Source organism: Falco biarmicus, chromosome 8 (assembly GCF_023638135.1).
Source record: "Falco biarmicus isolate bFalBia1 chromosome 8, bFalBia1.pri, whole genome shotgun sequence".
Classification (NCBI taxonomy): domain Eukaryota; kingdom Metazoa; phylum Chordata; class Aves; order Falconiformes; family Falconidae; genus Falco; species Falco biarmicus.
In genome coordinates this window covers 13,075,792-13,096,753 of record NC_079295.1, presented here as the reverse complement: position 1 = coordinate 13,096,753, position 20,962 = coordinate 13,075,792, and the positions used below count along the sequence as shown (strand labels likewise).

Here is a 20,962-nt window from a genome sequence, read left to right as displayed (position 1 = left end):
GTTACATCAGTACCTATGATTTTTTTTTTTTTTAAAGAAAGAGGAAGAATCTGTGGATACGTAGATTTAGAATAAGAAAAAAATGTCATCTTGTATAAGATCCATTGACTAGTATTAAAAAAAAAAAAAAAAAAAAGAAGAGTAAATATATTTTGCCCCCAGTTTCTTTGTGTGAAGTTATCAGCTGAAGGGCTAATAACCCTACAAGGTAGTTCACTTTCCCAAGACATACTGGCTGGCCTAATAACAGATTGTGTATCTCCCTAGAAATCCTGCTTCTCCTCCCAGTAGACCACTGTGGTTACAACACTATTACCGCAAATAGCAGAGGTTTTACATTCCTTTGTGCTACAAAGTATTTTAAACCAGAGAGCACCTCACAGACCGCTTCCCTCTTAGCCATCACCCCAGTGACTGCTGCTCTGCCCACGGGCGGTCACCCAGCAGCTCCCATCCTATTTGTGTTCACAGACCAAACCCTTGCAATCTCAGCAATTTCTTTCATGGAAAAATAATACCAGGGGGAGTAATTCAGCTGACAGTAGTGCAGTAAGTGATTCATCCCTCTTGAGAAAAAATTTATCACTGTCTACTTCTGTTCTTCAGTTCATGTCCTCTTCCCATCTGTTCTATCTGACTTAATAGGAAGTAAAGAGAAGAGTAAAAACTGTTTAAGCTGCCAATTTTCCAGGATCCACAGGAACTGCTCAGCACTAGGAGTAATGGAGTTACGTTACAACAGTATTTTTTTTGTTGTTGTTTTAACCAAATTATTGTGTGCTACAGTGCAGAGCAATACTAGATGATGGGTCACTTGGAAAACTTGCAAGTGTCATTTAAGACCCCAAGAAGTGCTGAGATAAAGAATGACAAACTTGATCTATTTGGTTTAGAAATTAAGGTAGAGGTTTTACAAGAAAGGAATTCCTCAAGAGATTTCCTGTCTTGTAGAGTTCTTCATAAATTTAAAATATATATTAAAAATCGCACACAAATCCTTTCTTTAACAGAACAAAATTTTGACTTCTACAAAGGCAACCTAGGAAATACCAGTCTAAAAAATCCCGTGTGTCTGTCTATATCACACTTCTAAGCATGCAAAGTGGTAGTAAAAAGCAATTCTTAAATAGAGAAATAAAGCTCAGAGATAAATTCTCCTTTGGGAACTAGAAGACTACTAAAAAAATGAACAAACCAAACCCAAAACAGAATCAACAAAACTCCGCAAAATCTGGGCTTCACTAGCATGGAAAAAGGGAAACACTAAGCTCCTCTTTCTCCTGAAATATGCTAAACTCAGATTTTGGAGTATATTTAAGGGGAATATATCTAATATCCTCAAGTATTAAATTTGGACAGTTAAAACACTAATAGAGGAGAAAGTGTCTCGATAAGAGTTACCAAAAAATGATAAAAAAACCCCCCAAAACTAGGTGTAATTTTGCTCATGTCAAACAGATCTCACAACATTCATGTCCCATCCACCTACTTAGACTGTTTCAGCACGCTGCCCACCATCCGAACTACAGAGAAAGAGACTATTACTGAACAAGAGCATCAGCTTGTTTAGATTTCTCTGTTTACATCTGGTGAGAAAAAGGCTAGATAAAAAGAAAACATTTGCACTTGAGCATCTACTTTTTCACTTTTTTCCCCATAGATTCCACTGTGAAAAGGTGGTATGTATATTTTCACTGGCTTGTCAGTATCATAAACGTATCATATTTAGGTGAGAATATAGTCACCACTAGCAAGCTCAATATTAATTTAAACAGTATGTGCAGATGCACCACTAAAATGTATGATGAGCAAGGAGTCACTTTTGCGGAGGGAGGTAAACACTGCTGAGCTGGGGAAAAGGAACACTTAACTTTTAATATAAAAAAATGCCATTATTGAAATTTAAAACTAGATTTCTGGAAGCTTTCCCAGGCGAGCAGTTTGAAACCTAAATCACAGAGATCTGTTACATCCTAGAAAGACTGACTGTATTCCTCGCCTCATCAATGAAGCAGTGTCAGCCTGTAAATGCATGACCTAGTTCACTCAGCTTTCAACCAATGTGCCTGGTTTTATGAAATATATATGAAACACATCTTTTTTTTAAACTAAAAATACATGTCATTTTAGCTTCACGGAAAAAGCAACGTTAAACATTCATTTCTGCACATAGTGTGAATCAAGTTACTGTACACATACTGCTTCAAAAATGCCATAAACACGCATGTGGGGCTCCAGCCGAGAGACTCCAATTGCCTTGTGCCCCACAGCACCAATTAAGAGTGGAGGGCTTATTTTAAAGTATTTTTAATGTTTCAGCAGCTATGCACTTACCACGTTCTCTCCTTCCTTAGCTCAGCTAGCTTATGCAAACGTTGAAGGGCTTTTTCCTGTTTCCTTTCATCTTTTCGTGACTTAGATGCTACATTTCGAGCAAACTCCCTCTGTTTCAGTTCCTTCAGTCTCTGCAAGAAATAGTCATATAATGCACACAAAAACCCCAGGGATGCTAAACATGACAGTTACTTTCTGGTAAGCACTCATGGCACAAGTTATTTTCAGACCTAACCAAAGTGACCCATTCAATAAATTTATACATTTCAAGTGAATAACCAAAACACACAAAGATGCTAGAGACAGGTTAGCCAGGTTAGAGATAATGTAAAAAATTTTACCGTAGCTTTTGTAGTTAATGTAGACCACCCTCAGCAGGATGACATAATGTTCATCCAGAATTTTGCTTAAGAACCTTCTCTACAGCCTGATTGCTCTTTGAGACAATAATAAAAAATCATGAGACCACCCCAGGTATTTTTCTGCAAAGTTGCTCTGCAGCCTGTTGACCCCGCAGCCAGCATTAAATCTTGGGGTTTTCTGCCCAAGATGCTGGGCATAGCATTTGTCACCGCTGAACCCCCGGAGAAGCCTGTCAGCCCTTTTCTCCAGCTTACCAGGGTCTCTCCAGACCTGCCCTACCATGTTATCAGCATGGTATCACCTGCAAAGCTCCCAAGAGCGCGCTGTCCTGCCATCCAGCTCATTACTAGAGACGTTAAAAGGGTCCTGTCCCAGCGAGGATCCCCAATGGCCAGGGAAGTCTTGTATTTTGAAATGGGAAAATCTGCCCTTTGAAGGAGCTTATCTTCTGCTCTTGCTGGTGTCTGATGCTGCAGTTAAGCAGACACTAAGCTTTGATCCAGCACCACATCGGATTTCATCTCCAGCCTGTTTCTTTTTGGGGGAAATTAAAATGCAGAGCTCTGACCCTCCACACCAAAAGGAGATTTCAGGGTTTTTTTTGTATCACAGGACAAATACGCAGAGACTTCTCTAATCATTCATGTCAGTGAAAAGTATTCCGGTAGGTCCCAACGCCCATCAGTCCCCGATATGGCTCACAGTCAGGTGACATCATTTTGTAAGACTAACCTCACGATTCTGGGGAGGACCCAGTAACCTGCCACTGTTTTAGTGGCCAAGGGCTAATGGCTGGCCATGAATAGGGGCCACGTGGGTTTGTAAAAGCAGTAATTCTAACTCCAAATTGTCTGAGGGATATCTAGAGCTTTTCTTATCCCTGGTGGCGCATAATACACATGGAAATAGAGTTTGCAGAACTCTATCAGCACTGTTCTCCTGCTCCTTCTCAATTTTTTATTTCACCCCTATCGTGATTTTTTTTTTTCCTATTCGCAGAAAAATAACCCCCTATATACTATCATTCACTTCTTCACTGAGAGGGTGGTCAGTCACTGGAACTGGCTCCTGAGGGAAGTGGCCACAGCACCCTGTCTGCCAGAGTTGAAGGAGAGTCTGGACGATGCTTTTTGGTCATATGGTTTAGTTTTAGGTAGTCCTGCGCACAGGACTAGATGATCCTTATGGGTCCTTTCCAACTTGACATACTTTGTGACTCTATGATTCATTTACACACTTTCTTTGCCATTTCAGGTGATGCTAGTGCTACCTTGGCAGTCCATTTAACGCCAAGAAACATGTATGTACAAACCTGCTGAGAAAGCAAACAAACAGTTGCGGAAAAATGAGCACCACTCTCTATTTTCAATTTTTACATTTTTTTCAAATAACTGGATACCCTTGATAGATACAGAAAAATAATCTGAAATGTAATCACCTCTTCTACCATTTATATTTTCTAGATAGAGTTATCAAAATTTGTTTTATTGTACTTATACAGTGCAACGTTATAAACACAATCAAAACTGGATGTACAGCGACTTTTTTCCAAGAAAAAAGGCTTGAAATGTGAAGCACCTTTGTAGAACGTTTTTTACCCCATGCGTTCCTGTTTTACTAAAGACCCTGCTTCCCACCAGCCACTCATGAAACCTGAAATATTTCATTTCATAGGTGACTTCTGAGTACTCAGAACACAAGAGAAGGGATAAAGTTTGCTCCTTCCCCTCCCCACCTCCAGCCCATGGCATTTGAAGAGAGGATTTCGTTCCATTTTGTGGAGCTCAATAATTTTTCAGGTCTTTTCCCCCTCCAATGCATAAAGAAAAGAAGTATGTGATAAAGCAAGAGAAGAAAAGAGAGATAAAAGGGTGCCTTTTTCACAAGGTTAAAAAGGAGAAGCTGAGGTATATACAAATCCATAATCACCCTCCAGCAGCAGCACTTTACTGTAATTACCATAATGATTATAATTAGCGTTTTGATTCTGACCAGATTTTGACCCCTTTAGTCTTAACTGCTGAAAGTTAGTGGGACTCCGCGCCATCAGGAGTGCCAAGCTAATGTGACTCCATGGTTCAGGGTGCAAGTAAGGTCTCACTCACAGCGAATAGGGGCAATGCTGTTAAAGGAATTTCTACCTGACCTTGGAGGCACGAAGATGGGTTTCATGCCTGTCATTGCCAAGTAAACATCATTCTACCCATCAGAGCCTCCCGTCAGTTCGATCAGTCATTATCTGTTTAGTATGTACCAGATCTGGTACAGAAGAACCGTTCACAATTTTTAATTAAATTGTTCTTCTTGATTGCTACAAGTAGGTGTCACACAATCAACGTGTGAGACAGAGGAGACCGGCAGAAGTTTTGTGTGCACAGCCGTCATGTCGAGCTGCCTGCTCTTCTCTTCTGGAGAACTACTTGTTCCCGAGCTACCCTTCTGTCAGACCTCCTGTCAAACACACCTCCCTTTGCCTGTACAGAAAACCGGTCTTAGCAGAATATGAACTAGTTATACAACGCGGATGGGTTTTTCTTCTTACAACTGCTGTCTGAGTCTTTTTCATGGACAGCTTTAACGATCTATAAGGATTATACCTCAGTAACTCCTGAGGTCTTTATTCGGCAAATACATATGTACAAGTGGAACTTTTCTTAGTTGTAAGCCACAAAACTTGCACCTAGTGCAAGCTGTTTTGAGGCCTGCTTGGGCAGTTTCCAAAAAATACTGTTTCATATACATAAAAGGTCATCTCAGTGAGAAAATGTGTGTCCCTTTTTGATACTGTAGTTATTTTCTGTATTTTCTCTTTATTTAGCCATCTGATAAGCTATCACTTGCACTTCCTTACTGCACTTTGTCATGCGAGTGGTTGCTAGCACTGCATTTATGTTGCCCTATACATGATTTTGTTGGTTTTGCTTCTATTATGCAAATTAAAATGAAACATTACCCAATTATACGCAAAATTATTACACCCGATTATATGTAAAATACCATTGGTCCATGCATTCTGAGTATCATGAGACCTTCCCCCAAATGCTGTTCAAAGTAAATGGCAGTAATAAAAAACCAAGTGTGCTTTATTCTTAAAAAGCATCTTTTCCTTAATGTTTTTATGCCTTTCCATGTGGCAGAGGTATTCACTAATGCTAACTTCTATAGTTAGTTTAACGCCTGTTATGTTTGTTTGTTTCTACGGATCAGTAAGCAAATAATTAGAAGGCAGTCATACAGTATTTATGTACGATTCCCTTCTGTATTTTGCTCTGCTTACAAACCAGTTCAAAACATATAAGTCCTAGCAAGTAGAATTCAACAAACAGTTCACAATGAATAATTAAATGGCATTTCTCCAAGAAAACTAAATGCCTTCATGATTATCCTGATACGCTGTATTGCCACTTTGAACAGGCTGAGCATGGACCATCATTGGTTTGCAAATTACTTCCCCAAACGTGGAGCACTGGGAAGCCTCACCCTGACCCTCCAGCCTTGCAATGGGATTCTGACATTGGCTTGCTTTCGCTTGGGCACAAGCTGAATTATTTTAACAAATCTAACTGTAACACTGGGCCTGAAGCAGAAATATTCCACTTATTTCTAACAAACTCAGCCAGGAATCTTACTGCAGGCCCATTATATCATGCTGAGCTGAGGTATGCAACTCCAGACGAAAAAGAAGACTTCACCAGCTCCCACACAACTATGCATGGATGAAACTATTCATTGAGAAGACCACGAGGTCCAAACTCAGGTGTGGTATTTCACTCAGAGGCATACAGCTCAGGTGTCCCCAGGCTTGCTGTGGAAGACACTCACCAAAAAAATCAAAGAAATCCTAACTGGACTTCCAACAGGACTCCATTTCTGGTTACTTCACCTATGTCTTCACTTCTCCATTTTCCACATTAGACAATTAATTTCAGCATGCCGCTTCTCAAAAAGCTCACGATGACTTTTCTAATTCTCCCTGCATTTTATAATACAGGAACCACAAGCCCAGATCCTGCTGCTGGAGCCAGCTGCCTGAAGACCTCTGTGGATCAAAGCATCTCGAAAGACATTACGGCATTAAGTGCACTTCTTACATTACTACTACAAGCCTTCTGCCACCTGGCAAAGTAGTTGTTGGTTTTGTTTTGTTTTTTAACTCATGATTTAAGCACTTGTAACAACAGCACTTCAAACTAATAGGTCTTCAAAACAGAGAAGACATTAATTAATAAATATACCCAGGACACCAAAAGCACGTAAAGGCTTAATAGTGTACCTGAATACCATGATACCAGGTCATAAAATGTGTGTGTGGGGGGAAAACAAACAACCCAGCCTCAAGTAATTTTATCGCTTGAAACGTATCATCTAATGTTATCAGAACTGACTCTGAAGAATAACAGTGAAACTTTTCATACAGTTTATGAAACGGAAGGGGAAATCATAACTAGCATCAGCATTGACACAGCCTCTCTGTATGGCCTTAGTAACTCATGTAAAAACCAGTCATTCCCCCCCAGCACAAAGGCATCCTCTAAGGACTGCTTATTCAGAGAGGCTTTCATAGACCACCTGTGCAAAGCTTATCTCCCTAGTCTAGGAACAACTTTAACAGGGTCAAGAACCAGCGGGAACAGTTCTAACAACAGCAGGAGCCAGAAAAATGTCTATCGGGGGATTTCAGGGAAATGCAGTTCAGGTATTACTATGTTAATTTGCTTTTGCCCTTAGATTAACAATTAAATTACATGGACTTTTATGATGCTGAAAATATGTAGACCATAAATTCATTTTCTGACCAATGGATGTAAAAAATTACAGAACTTAACAACCATGACATCAAATTTTGCTGCTTTATTGTCTTTTTCTTTTACCAGAAAAAATAACTGTATTGTCAGTAGCCACTGAGTCATGAATGTATGCGATTATTAGCCTTTAAAAATAACTCATCAAAATAAAACTTCCTTTTCTTACTCTGTAATTCTGAAATATTCGAAGCTGCAGCACAAATAGCATGAGCAGGTTGCTACAGCCCTTTGTATGCTGAGCACTAAAATGTCAAGTGTTTGTGTTATACCTCAAAATTTTGGTCGTAGCTCTTTTTCAAGTTAGTTGCTTCTGAAAGATTGAATACAGCAGAGCCACAGCTGATGTGGGAACTTTTGAGAAAGTAGATGAGTGATCAGGGAAAGAGGCCAGGGTATATTTCAGCCCTATAGCTTTACGTTACATTAAGAGAACCGACATACTGTCACACCTATACCACACAGCAGAAAATGCAGCGGCTGCTTAACTGGCACAAGGACTTTGAAACTGTAAAGGGAGGTGAAGCTAAAAGCAGTAATGGAGTCAAATTTCCCAATTGCCCACATCGGCAGAGGGAGGACGAACATCAGTCTCTGTTTTGGCAAACAACCTGCCAGACCAGGAGAACAAGGCACAGGTCTGCTCCTACTCTAGCCTCCAGCAACAGCAGCATTAGGCTGAGACTGTGAAGACATGGGATATTCGGTCCTACAGGTGTGTTCTAAATCCAGCATAAGCTTCCCCAGTCTGTAACTCCATTTGCACCCTGAAAGGAGCTGGAAGTCCACTGCAGCTCCCTCCTGCCCTTCAAAAATTTGCTGATAACCTAAACATGGGGAACACAGGTTGGTAGTTCAGCGATGCTGTGGAGGTGACACAAAAGTGGCATTTGGATTTATTTAGAATAAATCAAATATCTCCTCTCTCTAAATCCGTATATGAGATAAAACATATTGTAATTGTTAATAAAGAGGGGTTGGGGGCTTGAATTCAGTTTCTTTTTTAAAGAACTTGATTACTGCTTAATACGGGGATTAAATAAGAGTACTTCTTAGCTGCTGCCGATTCTTCTAGAAGCTGTGCGTGCTCCCCTTTCTCTGAATACTACATGACTACTGTTGATACACTGTCACATAACTGAGATGGTTTATTGCTTCTTTATGTGAATTATGGTACGACAAACAGAGCAACAACGTGCTCATTAGATAAACACTTGTCACATGAAACCAGTTTTGTATACCTTCACAAAGAGGCTTGAGCTTAATCAAAAATAAATAATAACAGAATAGATCAGAGCTCCTGTAAACACTCAAATGGGGAATGCATCATGCTATTTAAAGCAGAAAACATTGCTTACTAAGATGTAAAATACACCTTCTCTGGTGGTTTGTGTGAGCACATATATTGTAATGTTCTGCGACTGGAGTCTCCACCACTTAGCACAGCACAAAAGGGCAGCATCTCTTCACTTGTGCTCTGGTCTGCAATTCCACATATTTTCCATGACCATATCTTTTATATTATTTAAAAAAAAAGAACAAACAACCCTTTGTAAAGACTACAGAAGAACTTAAAACTCCAAGAAACAAATAGTGTAATACAAGAAGAACTTACCCTGTTAATGCTATAGTCCTTCTCTAGCAAAGTCAAACAAGGCAAGTTACTTCCAGAGAAAGGAGAAATGTCAAGATTTCTCAACGGAATTAGTAACTCAACCACTCAAATAAGCAGACTAAGGAAGAAATCAATAGACAACAATTTTTTTTCATGCTTCCAGTATGGAATTAATTACTACAATATGTTCCTGTAATAGAAGAGGAAAAGGGGGAAATTTTCACAGCAGCCTACAACTGCTTGACGGGAACTGCACAGCAGATGAGAGTCACTTGTTGCTAGCGGTGGGGAAAAGTGCCTGCTAGGGCAGTGCCGCACTGGAACACGTTACCCAGGGGGGCTGTGGAATCTCAAAGCCCTACAGAAATTCAAGGCATGGCTGAAAAAAGCCCCATCTTCCTTGATGATCTCATGTTGGTGAGCCGCTAGCTCCTTCCAACCACCATTTTTACGATTTCCATCTTACGCAGTGAGTTATCCCATCGGCACACTTTGTCAGTGTACAGGCTACACTGGCCACTTGCTTTGGTTTTGAGAGGCCTTTAATAAATAACGTTGAGGTATTGCTGAAGTAGGAATAACTTTCAGTTTGTTGCAAGTTATAAGCTGCTTCTAACTGCCTCTGCTTATAGCTGTATGTATCTCACTTTAAGTTTCAAAACTTAAGCTTTTTTTAAAAAATTGAGAGCTCCACCGATTTGCAACAGAACCCCATTTTATGTCATTAGATATTAAGCTCTACAGATAACAAGGAACATGCAGGTTGTGAATAATCTGTTCCTCTCCTATTTCCACCACAAACCACAGCCATACTCTCCTGACAGTCTTTTAATATTAGAAGAAATCTAACATACGCAGATACAGATATATGCAGGATTTTAAAATAGCAAGTCCTTGGAGCCCATGAGATTGCTGAATAGATAGATACAGTTGAAGTGAAACTGCTCTTTCTCCAGCACTGTCAAGAGCATCAACCCAGACTGGGAGAAAGTGGGGATTAAGAGGAACAGAAGGTTGGGATTGTTTTACCTGCCAGTCATGGGCCCAAAGGAGGTGGGTGATGAGCAGGTGAGATTCTTCATGATGTGGGCGATTTTGATTAACTTTAAATGAAGACATATAACATTCAGAAACAACTATAACTTGCTCATAAGCACACCTGAGCAATACACAGCAGTTCAGTCTGTTGTGTAGTCTGCAGAAAAGAACTGTTGAACCAGCCTTTACATTCAGGTCCTACAAATATATATTCAATACATGTATTATGTTATACAACTGAAAATTCACAATGGTCTTTTCTACTTTTGTAATATAAAACTTGAAATTATCATTAAATATAAGTAAGTTTTTGAGACTACTTCAGACTCGCATATGAAGCATTTTTCTTGTAAAGTGTGTTTGAGTTCAGATAGATCTTCCCATGTGCGTTCACAGGGAAAAAAATAATGAAACGAGCTTAAAATGAAAACCAAACCCAAATGAAAACATTATTGTTTTCCAAATCATGGGGAAAATCAGAATATTAAATATTTTGCACACTTGCACCTGTAATATACATGAAAGCTAGTGGTTGTCTTTGGTGAAGATCTTAATAATTACTCTTGATTAGGTGACTGCAAAAGAAATATGCTGAAGCAATAGCAGGAAAAATCAATCCTTCTCAGCTTTCTATTCTTTTTAACGCTTTTCCTTCAGAAATTATCTGCCAGAAACAAACACATACTTCATTATATGATGATTAATGCCCTTCCCAGCACAATAAGCCTCATGTTTCATTTGACATCATTCCAGTGCCTGCGCATCTTCTGCTCTTTTCCAGTATCCTCTGTTGCAGGATTCAGATAGCATTATGGCTTACAATTGAACAAGGCTCCAGGACTTTAACAAGTAACAGGTTACAGAGCATAAATTAAGAGTCTTGTTGATTTCGTTTGAAGATAATTACATTTTTGGAAGTTCACTAAATGGCCGCAGCATTGCCATTGTGCAAAAAACCTTGTTTCAAGCCTACAGAATTGCTGAGCACTGCATACTGAATATTTCACTGCGATAGCTACTAACCACGTGTGTAACAACAGCCTGATCTTATTGCAAGCTGTAGGATATTTTTTTGTTAGCTTCAGCAAAAATCAGCTGAATACTCCATAAATATTAAGGCCAAGACCGAAGAAAACAGCATAGACATACAGAATTAGCATCTCACCTATCAAATTAGTTTTACCAGATAATGAAAAGAACATAAAGCTGACACACACTTGTGCATCTGGAAAGTGGTTACATATGCTAGTCTCTAATTTAAAGTTATCTGTTTTAATGATCCTAGGCCTAATTCCGCTTCTCTTGAAGTCAATGGAGAAACTCCTGCTGAGCTCAGGGAGAGCAGAGGTTTTAAATTCACCATGGAAATTTTCAGCAGCGCTTAAGGAAGCTTCTTCAGTCACAAAGATTAAAGACAAGACCGGTACACGTCACCTCTTTAAGGATCACTTTACCTTTGCACCCACTCCTGCACCGTTTAGGATTCTGATTCAAAAAGAACATATGCAACATTGTAAATCCTGTCAAGAAATGATTATTCATAGGACTGTTAGAGAAACAGGCAATGCTGTAGGGAAAAGAACTCAGCTCCACACTGCTGGGAAAACGCAGGTGGCCGTAAGCGTGGGGCTGCCCTCAGAGGCCACAGCTCCTCTTGCTGCTCCAGGGGGAACAACCCAGCATGGACCATTTCAGACATCATGTGCCACTCCCTGGTCCCACAGAATTATCCACCACTTTCACTCCAACAGTGAAATTTAAGCATCCAGAATAATCTGTCTGAGCATAGCATATACAAGATTTTCAAGTTTGACAGTTCTGCTGCAACCAAAACAGTGATACAGGGAGGCACTTCCTCCTGGTACTTTCAGGTGGGCACCAGTCACTGAGATCTAAACATAGATGAGTGCTTCACTCTCTGGCCAGTTACAATTTCCCATGCATCAATAACAAAGAGCTCCACAACATCCCACCTAAACTCTATCTGGAAGCTTTAAACTATTGGGAAAATCCGCATTTGAGCTGCATTCATCTTCCATAAATCATTTCACAGGAGCAACGACTTCCTCACCAAGAACTCTTTTCACAGAAAGGTCACCTCTACATCTCTTTGCAGAGGGAAAATTGGATTTCTCTTCTGAATGACTTTCCAGTGGGAGACAATAAGGCCACAAAATGGATAGCTCCATAAACACACAAGTGTTGGATGGCTCAGCAGTTAACGTTGTCTTCTGCTCATTTTGGAGACTGTTTTGCTGTTTTCTGCATGAATAATGTACTTGGCAGCTCTGAGTTCTTCGAGACTTCATCCAACAACTCTTCACTCCCGTGCCCTCCAACACCTACCAGCGTCTGTTGTTACCTACCAGCTTTTCACCTTGGTCAAGATGGTTCACTGAAGTTCTCTTCAGTGGAATCATGCTGCTATTCTGATCTTTCCTCCTCCTTCCTTACTGAAGGAGGACACGATGCCCTTTCTACAAGCATGTTAAAAACTGCAAGCGGAAATTTTTAGTCTATGTTTACTGTTTTAACCTCCTTGGTCATTGACATTCTTAGGAAAGACTGCCACAGAAACAAACCCGCCAAATCTTAAATCTTTCCAGCCTCCACAATATGCACTATGACTGAAAATGAGGAATTAATATTTACAGTCAGGTCACCTAAATGTTATTTTCTGTAATCTTTGAAGGATACGCTAGTAACTGTGATAGGCTGAAGGAGATACATGAATTCTCTCAAAGGAAGCTCTTTATTTTAATTCTTTATGTCAGAGTTAAATCACAATCCCCTTCTCACACCAGTTTTATATTGGATCAGTCAGCCGTTCAAAGCCTCTGCTCTCAAATTGCTTCTCATCGGCAGGATCTGGTCCTTGCCAGCGATTATCCCAGGACCATGACAAGCTTCTTTAAAATATGTATCAATTTGACCAATAAAAATTGAGATAAGAATAGGCCTTTGCTAATTTTGACACGTATGTCTCAGCCACAGCTAACTGGCACAGACAAAATCTGAGTTATCCTTAAGCCAACCTTTAATACTAACCACACAGACTGCTCTGAGAAAAACACAAGACTGCAGAAAAAAATATTAAATATGAAGTATGCATCTTGCAAGGCAAAATGAAAACTGTAACCTGGCATTATTCTTTCATTTTCACCTATGCAGATGAAGTGTGTTGTAAAGTAACTCTGGCAACATCCTGGTGACTTTACCACAAATAGCAGTCGTTGGTAGCCAGCAGTCAGGAGAGCACGTGTCTGCACTGTGTGTGTCTTCTACTGCATCCTTGCTTTTGCTGACTGAAATATAAGTAACTGTAGAGCAAGGATGTATGTGTCACCACATTACACTAATAAAATATTACTTAAGTTATCAGTAAACCACAGCTTGGTGGCTGCTGAGGGAAACCAGCACTGCAACAGAGACCCCAATAGGACAAGCACGAGATCATAGCAGAGGCCTTGAAGGTGCAAGGAATGGGATGACAGCAGGATCCCAGCACGATAAACAAGTCATTAGTGTTCAGTTACTGCTTGCTAAAGGAATGAAACTTTAAAATATGGATAAAAGTGAGTTTAGGGATAAAAGGAAATTAAGAAGTATCCAACATACGTAAAACATACTATATGTAGCAAATTTGACTAAAATATAGTGAACCACCGAAGAAAGAGCAAATAAGCGAGGCACATATTTGTGCTAGTAAATACATAGAAATGACCCCAAATGAACCTCAGAGTGACCAGAAGGAAGCCATCAACATTAACTTCACCTTCCTCCTGGTAAAAAGGAGGAGGAAACCACAGATACCAACATCATACTCCCCCACCACATGAAGAATTCACCGTGTTTATAGCTTGTAACGACACCTTCCTTTTCTTCTTTGGGAGGACTGTAACACCAGAAAAGGATCAGACACTAGAAAGCTTATGTGTATCTGTATTGTTATCAGGAATGAGCTCTTATAATTAGATAATTTGGACTATAAGCACCATCATTATAATCAGCCTAATAATAATTCTTTCAGTAGGCTGTTAGGACTTCAGCTAAACAAACAACAAATTCTTGGCTTTGCACATCGGGCGTGTTTCTTTCACCCACGTAACTGCAGAAGGTGCCTGTTGGGGTACCCCAGCCTCGAGAGCCAGCTGAACTCCTGACGGAGCTGATGAACTGTACAGCAGGTCCAGTCTTCTGGTTTCATATAAACCAGAAGAAACTCATGACAACATTCTCTTGCCTCAATCAGATACGAAGCTTTCAGGAGATAATTTGCCCTTGATTAAGAATCACTAGGAAATTAATAAAAACAATAATTAACTAATAACTTAGAGCTCATTACTGAATGGAAATGTACCCAAATCTCAGTCCACATTCTTACAGGCAGAAAGCAGTTCCTAAGGAAAACCAGCAATATCCTTTTTTACCTTTCCTTTCTGATAACAACAGCCAGGATAGAAATACATCCACTCTCACGATACAAATTCTGATTAACAGGTGAGCATCACGTGAGGAAGACAGCACAGAGCACAACCTATGGCACTGACCTCTGAACTGCTATATGCTTAAGCTTTGATGAGATGAAGAAAAAGAAGCCCATAAAAAGCTATCTGACACATAAATAACAGGTAAATTAACTAGATGGACCTTCTGTATATCTTAGCAGAAGATAGATGTAAAATGTCTACACCCCATGTGAAGGTATTTCTGGGTAAAACACTGCCACAGAAAATGGAAAAGAAGAGCAGAAGCTTCATCATCTCAAGGTCAGCATAACTGTATGTTCAGGCAAGTTAAAAAACAAACCAACAAAAAAGTGCCTTCCTCTTTCCCTACACTAAACTCAAACTAAAGTACTCTGCAGCTCAGAACTACCGGTGAGAGCTATGAAAACCTTGCCCACTCTTCCTACAAAGACCAGAACAAATAATATTATTCTGAGAACTCCCAGCTCTGCAAAGAAACCTCTTAAAATCCTCAAGCCCTACACAAGGATTGCTACAGCACTCCACAATTAATAAGTATTTACAGACCAGATTCTCTACTTTTGCACAAGATCTACATCATTCAGCAGAAACAGGTACCTTTGTTGGTCTTTAACTTGGCAGGAGAACCCTCTGGGTGATCACCATATTTTTCTGGTTCCTATTCACCAAAGTTGTATTTTTTTTAATTTTGTCAACTACACAAATCTCTCTCTTTCTAGAAAACCTTAAGGGCATTTTTAATGAAGTACAGAGGAAAAACTTTCCACAAATTTGGGTTCAATTTTCTTTATATACTTCTCCTACAGATAGCTATAAAAAATAGAGAAGCAAATAACGACATTTCCTTCTAGCCTACCAAAAAATGGGCTATTTTCTCCACAAGTTATCTTCCCTGGAAACCTAGATCTTTCAGATACTGCTTTCAGTCTTTATAACATCCCTTAAAGTAGGCTGGTCTTAAAAATGTTGCTTCTGTCTTAAGGTTCCCACATTACTGCTCTGAGATTTCTTAGCAGCATGCTGTACTGCCAAGTGGACTGGGATAAGAAAAAGATCTGTAAGACACCTGTTTTTCCCTCTCACATCCTCTCTGTTTTTTGCAAAATTGCCACAGATGATGCTTAGGGAAGGTTTGAAGAACACTACTTTACACAAACAACACTTTCTCCCTCTGCACATCCTGATTGTTGGAATTCTGTCTCTTAATGGCATCAAAATGACTCATCCTTTATGAATGCCTTCAATCCATTCATCAAGCTGTCATCCCCAAAACTGCTTCTTGCCTTCTTGTGTAGGATGCAACCACATACTCACAGAAAGACTCAGAAAAGCTTAGAAAATTTCTCAAGTTCCAAAGCTTAGAAACTTTCTGAACAAAACTTACACTCTTACCTCTAACACAAATACACATGCACTAACATTTCTTCCAGTTACTGTAAAAAGTGCAATTCAGCAGAGAATAGTATCATTTCTATTATGCAGTACATAAGCTGAAAGACCTACCGTCCTTACCAGCGTGCCACAAAACCGGGCTACATCAGCAAATGAATGCATGGTACACCGGGTGGTGAGCACATGTATAATTAAAGGAAAGCATGGCCAAATAGGCTTCAAACAAAGACAATCAGGAGACCCATACACCACTTCTGGCTCGGACTCAGATTTATTGTAAAGCCCCAGTTGCGAAACAAAACAGCCTGTCCTTCAAACTCTGCCTGCAAAATGGAGTTAGTGTGAAGCAGCTGCCATGAAAAGCATTGCAGAGTACCAATACTTGATCTGATTTCTGATCTGAGGATATTTAGAAGGGGCTGCAATCCACATGACCCATTTCACGATGTTTTTGGGGTTTTTTAATTTATTACAGAAGCACAGATATTAGCAAAGTCATCGAACACTGCTAACGTAAGGCAGGGGGATGGTTCACAGTTTCATCAGTCAAAACATTTCTTTAGATGGAGTGGCAGACAAACACGTGACTTCTTTCAGGACCATTTGCCATTTCACCAGTCTGCAAAGGCAGTGCCAGCACTCTGTGCACCAAAACCTGCACCTGGGCTTGGTAGGACATTCCCATATTTTGAGGAATCATGTCCCTGGGTAAGCTGCTAGCAGACAACTAAAGCTCTTCCTTGATCCCACTGCCCAGATTAGAGCAGTCTGTACTAAAATAAATAACTTGCTAAAAGATCACTGAAGATGGAACTAAAGTAATAGCTACTTAGTTTTACTAAGTTGGTTGTAACTTACATAGTGTTTTCTATTCTCATCAAATCTTGCTAATGTATAGCACTTTACTGCTTAGAGATAAACTGACTGTAGCTACGTTTTGAACTAACAGCTAATGCTAGGGCTTTAGCACTTTTTTTCTCTAAAATCTGAGAGTGCTAATAAGATTCCGGGTGAAAAATTGCAAATGGCCATCTTTATGAAAGAAACCCATCTCTTTTAACTCTAGCCTTCCAAAATGTATACTAATGATTGCATCGAAAATGGCAACAAATTAAAATAAACAAAACCAAAATTAAATAATAGTAACAAAGCAAGAGAACTGCTTAAGAAATTTTGCATAATTTTAAGTACCTCTTGTATTCAAACATTAATATTTTGCAGTGTTAAAACTTCAAGCTTTCCTTCAATGGGTAAAAGATGGTGAACTGTAAATTTGGGTACTTGGCTTCCCACCAGAAATTCTGAGCCTTCCCTGAGACTCTGCATATACACAGCTGCACCTGACACAAGCACAAAGCGGGTCTATTCATCAAATGCAGGCACATTTAAGCAATGCAAGTCCCCAGTACTTCTCACCGCTGAAACCAGATCTAGTGTTCTCCACAAGGCCATGAAGAGTTCTGATACAGTTACAGGTAGCAGTCTCACATCCTTACAAGCAGATAAATTAGTGCAGCTTTGACTTGCTTTCTTGTCTTAACAGATGTTGTGAAACAAATCTCATGTGCCTACAAAGTGTACGCATCACTTTGATGTTACGAACTCTCATTTCTGCCTGGGGCAGTATCACTAACAATAAATCATGCTGTTTGACATTTCTACTGACCCTTAAGACACCAGCTGGCACCCTGCATGCAGCACATCTGCAATCTGTGTCCAGATTCCTGCTTACTGCCAGGGAAAGCATTCCCTCTCCCACTTCTACTCTGAAGGAATTCTCCAGCCATTGACATGTTAAAGCTTAACTTAACACATTAACGGGTGTAAAATTTAGGGAAGACTAAGTCATGTTACTTTTAATGTCCATTCACATTTGAATTGGTTGATACTTCCTCTACTACAGTTCTTCAACTATTTGTGGTCTTTTGTAATGGCCCTCCGAATTAGGTTTACAATGGAAATGTCTTCCATTTCACGTTCTTAATCCTAAAGGTAATGGGAGAACCTGGGGTGACAATCATATATGTTGAAGAACTGGTCTTTCTAGTGACAGCTCCCAGGGGAGACAGAGTTGGCAGCTTGGTTTTCCAGGCTCAGCACAACTGGAACATGAAACGAAACTCTATTTTTGTTTTAACAAAACTACTGATTTTGATAGGTTTGCCTTTCACTCTTGAAGATCCTGAATGTAGTGAAACCATTAATTACAACATCTTAAAGAAGTTACTATACTTCAGAGTCAATGACCTGAAGAGAAACAGTTTATTAGCCTTTTCCAGATCACTGTGTGTTCCCTAGTATTACTGTAACTTCACCATCTTCCAGGTCAGAGGGAGAAAAAAGTTAGATTCTAGAGCATGTCAGAGAACACGCCAGGAAAAGGAAAAACAAACAAACCAACCCCCCAAACAATCAACCCCCCCCCACATTAAAATTCATCAAACTCTCCCAAATAATATTATGCCACTGCACTTTCAGCAAGTGGAAGCAAAAGTGTTGCCTTTACCTTGCATTCTCTTCAATGTGATCTGATTAGTGCTGGGGTAATTGCACCATTCATCTGCTGACACGTAACCCAAATGCAGAAACCAGTGATTTTTGGTGACTCAAAAACTCAAACACAGAAAGTAGTATTTTTCCCTGGCCAAAACCTATCTTTCTGACAGCAATGAACTCTACGGTGTAACTGCTTTTTATTCTTTTACAGGTGCTAGGCTTAAGGAATACACCGCACCGTTCATCAGCACAGCACAACCACTCGACTTTGAGGGGGGCAGCAGCTGTCTGCCGGTGTGCACCAATTACACCGAACGGCAAGGGTGGGAAGAGAAGTCGCTATCATCAGCTGAAGCCACAGGGGGCATTAATGTAACAGAATCTAATTACCTGCCTGGATTTTGGCCAGTGCACGACTGGAGTTCCCACCCTTGCTCCTAAGAAAGCAGTCTGGGAACTTCAATTATCCTGGTGGTCAAGGTCTCGGGTTTTGTATCTCGAAGGCAGCAACTCCGGCAACACAATTATATTGCTCCAATACTGAATCAAAGGAAAAAGTGCCACCCGTTGAAGTACCATCATGTCCTGTAGCACATAAATGTTAATTAGCTCTCTTTTTTTTGAAATTATGAGATGCTCTAGTCTTGCACAGTGTGAGATTTGATGAGATGAGAGCACCGGGTGGTACAGCTAATAAATCAGTTTACTGTACTACCTCATTTCTTTAATGAAAAGCAAATACCTGAGCCTTAGTAAAGCAAGAGCCCCAGGCATATACTTGCAAACCCAAATGCTGGATTCAATTTTTTTGCATTCTCTCCGAAATAGGGAGTGCTGACCTACTGCTAGTCATTAGAGAACACTCTCCTGTCAGGGGGCAACACTATAGCATAAACTTTGATGTCAGAATTAAAAAACACAGAAGAGATGACTGGCAAGGCCATTATGGGAGAATAACCAGTAGAGGTATAGTTTTCATACGGGAATAACTTTTAAAAGCTGACAAGAGCTGTCAAGGTGTCAGGGCAGGAGAAGAGCCAGCACAATTAACATATACCAGGCTTCAATCTACTGGGAGGGGAAAAAAGCAGGATTTATTTTGGACAATTACAAGTTAATAAATGGAAGTGTCAGTTCCTCTGTAGAGCACCCATTAAAGCATACTAAAGGTCAAAACCTCTTACAGTTTCTGTCATGGTAGGCAACACACTACCATATTTTATATTTCAAGCAATTTTATTGTCAATGACAGCAGATACAAATGTCCAAGAAAGTATTTTCCTCAGCAATATAGTAGGCAGTTTACTTTGCAGAAATCACCTATACTCCCAGAAAAGTGACTACTATTTTGTTTTTTTTATTATAAGCACTCTGTATTTTTTTAAATTTATTTTTTATTTTCCAAAGCACACACGTATGAGTGCGTGCTTGAAGTGGCGTGCTCAGGAGGGCACGCGATACCACTTCTTTACATCCTCCAGCTACACACAATCCCTGCCCCAGGAGTGACTGGCACCTATTCAGGGTGTCCGTTGCTGCCGAGAGCTGAGCAGCCTCCTGCATGCCTCTAGCCACCTCCTGCAGCAAGGTCAGCTCTCCCCTCAATAAGTGCAAGGGCAGGAGGGTATTGTTCCCTCCGCAACCTCACTGCCTGCTGTCTCACTCCCCTCACTCCTTCTTCCCATTACATTCAGACCTGTGCTTCTGCTTCTCTTTCCTTTCACTTAAAAAAAAAAAAAAAATCATCAAAATAACTGGGTTTGCTTCACCTGCAGAATTGCTCACCTTCTGCAGTGGACCAAGAAAAGAGATGTACACTATCTGAACCATGTTATTCTCAGTTGCCTACTTAAGAATAAATTACAGATCAAGGATCTCCAGTTCAGATGGCAATTTGAAGGATTTGCAAAGGAGTCAGTCCTCTCTGTGCAGACCCATTTAGGAAAGCACTGAAGCTCCTTTGTAGTGGGTGAATCTCCATCCTACAATGAGCAGCTAGTGAAGCTCTACTCAAATGGGGCCATAAACCTGGAATTTTACACTTTCTTACACTGAAAGAATAAAAAAACCTTCCAAACCTGGCACTTTTTAATACACAATATTTTCTCCTCACCATTGCTTAAGGAAAATGATATGACATTATATTTGCCTTGTTGATCTTCATGTTAATCGAGGCTGACAGATGAGTCATTAGCTAGTCCAGCTTCCCCTGGTTCATAGCCAGGCATGTGTGCACAGCCAAAGTAAGATACCTGAACAGTGCTTGTAAAGAAAATCTAGTACCTGCAGAGCCATTTGAAAAAGCTATCATTTAAGACCATTACTTAAGTAAAGTAAGCCTCCACCTCATCATCATAAGTGAAGTTATTCAACACCTGCCATTTTAAGGATGCCCAGCTCTTACCATTGCAAATCCTACTGCTCAGCTGTTA

At 40.1% G+C, this 20,962-nt stretch overlaps 1 protein-coding gene across 1 annotated transcript in view; it reads right to left on the bottom strand.

Annotated features, from left to right (window-relative positions):
- ZNF804A (zinc finger protein 804A) overlaps nucleotides 1-20,962 on the bottom strand; it is a 153,090-nt gene that overhangs the window by 4,124 nt on the left and 128,004 nt on the right. The window contains exon 3 of the mRNA XM_056350511.1: nucleotides 2,335-2,465. Coding sequence (XP_056206486.1) covers nucleotides 2,335-2,465 — 131 coding nt within the window. The remainder of the gene's footprint in view (nucleotides 1-2,334; nucleotides 2,466-20,962) is intronic.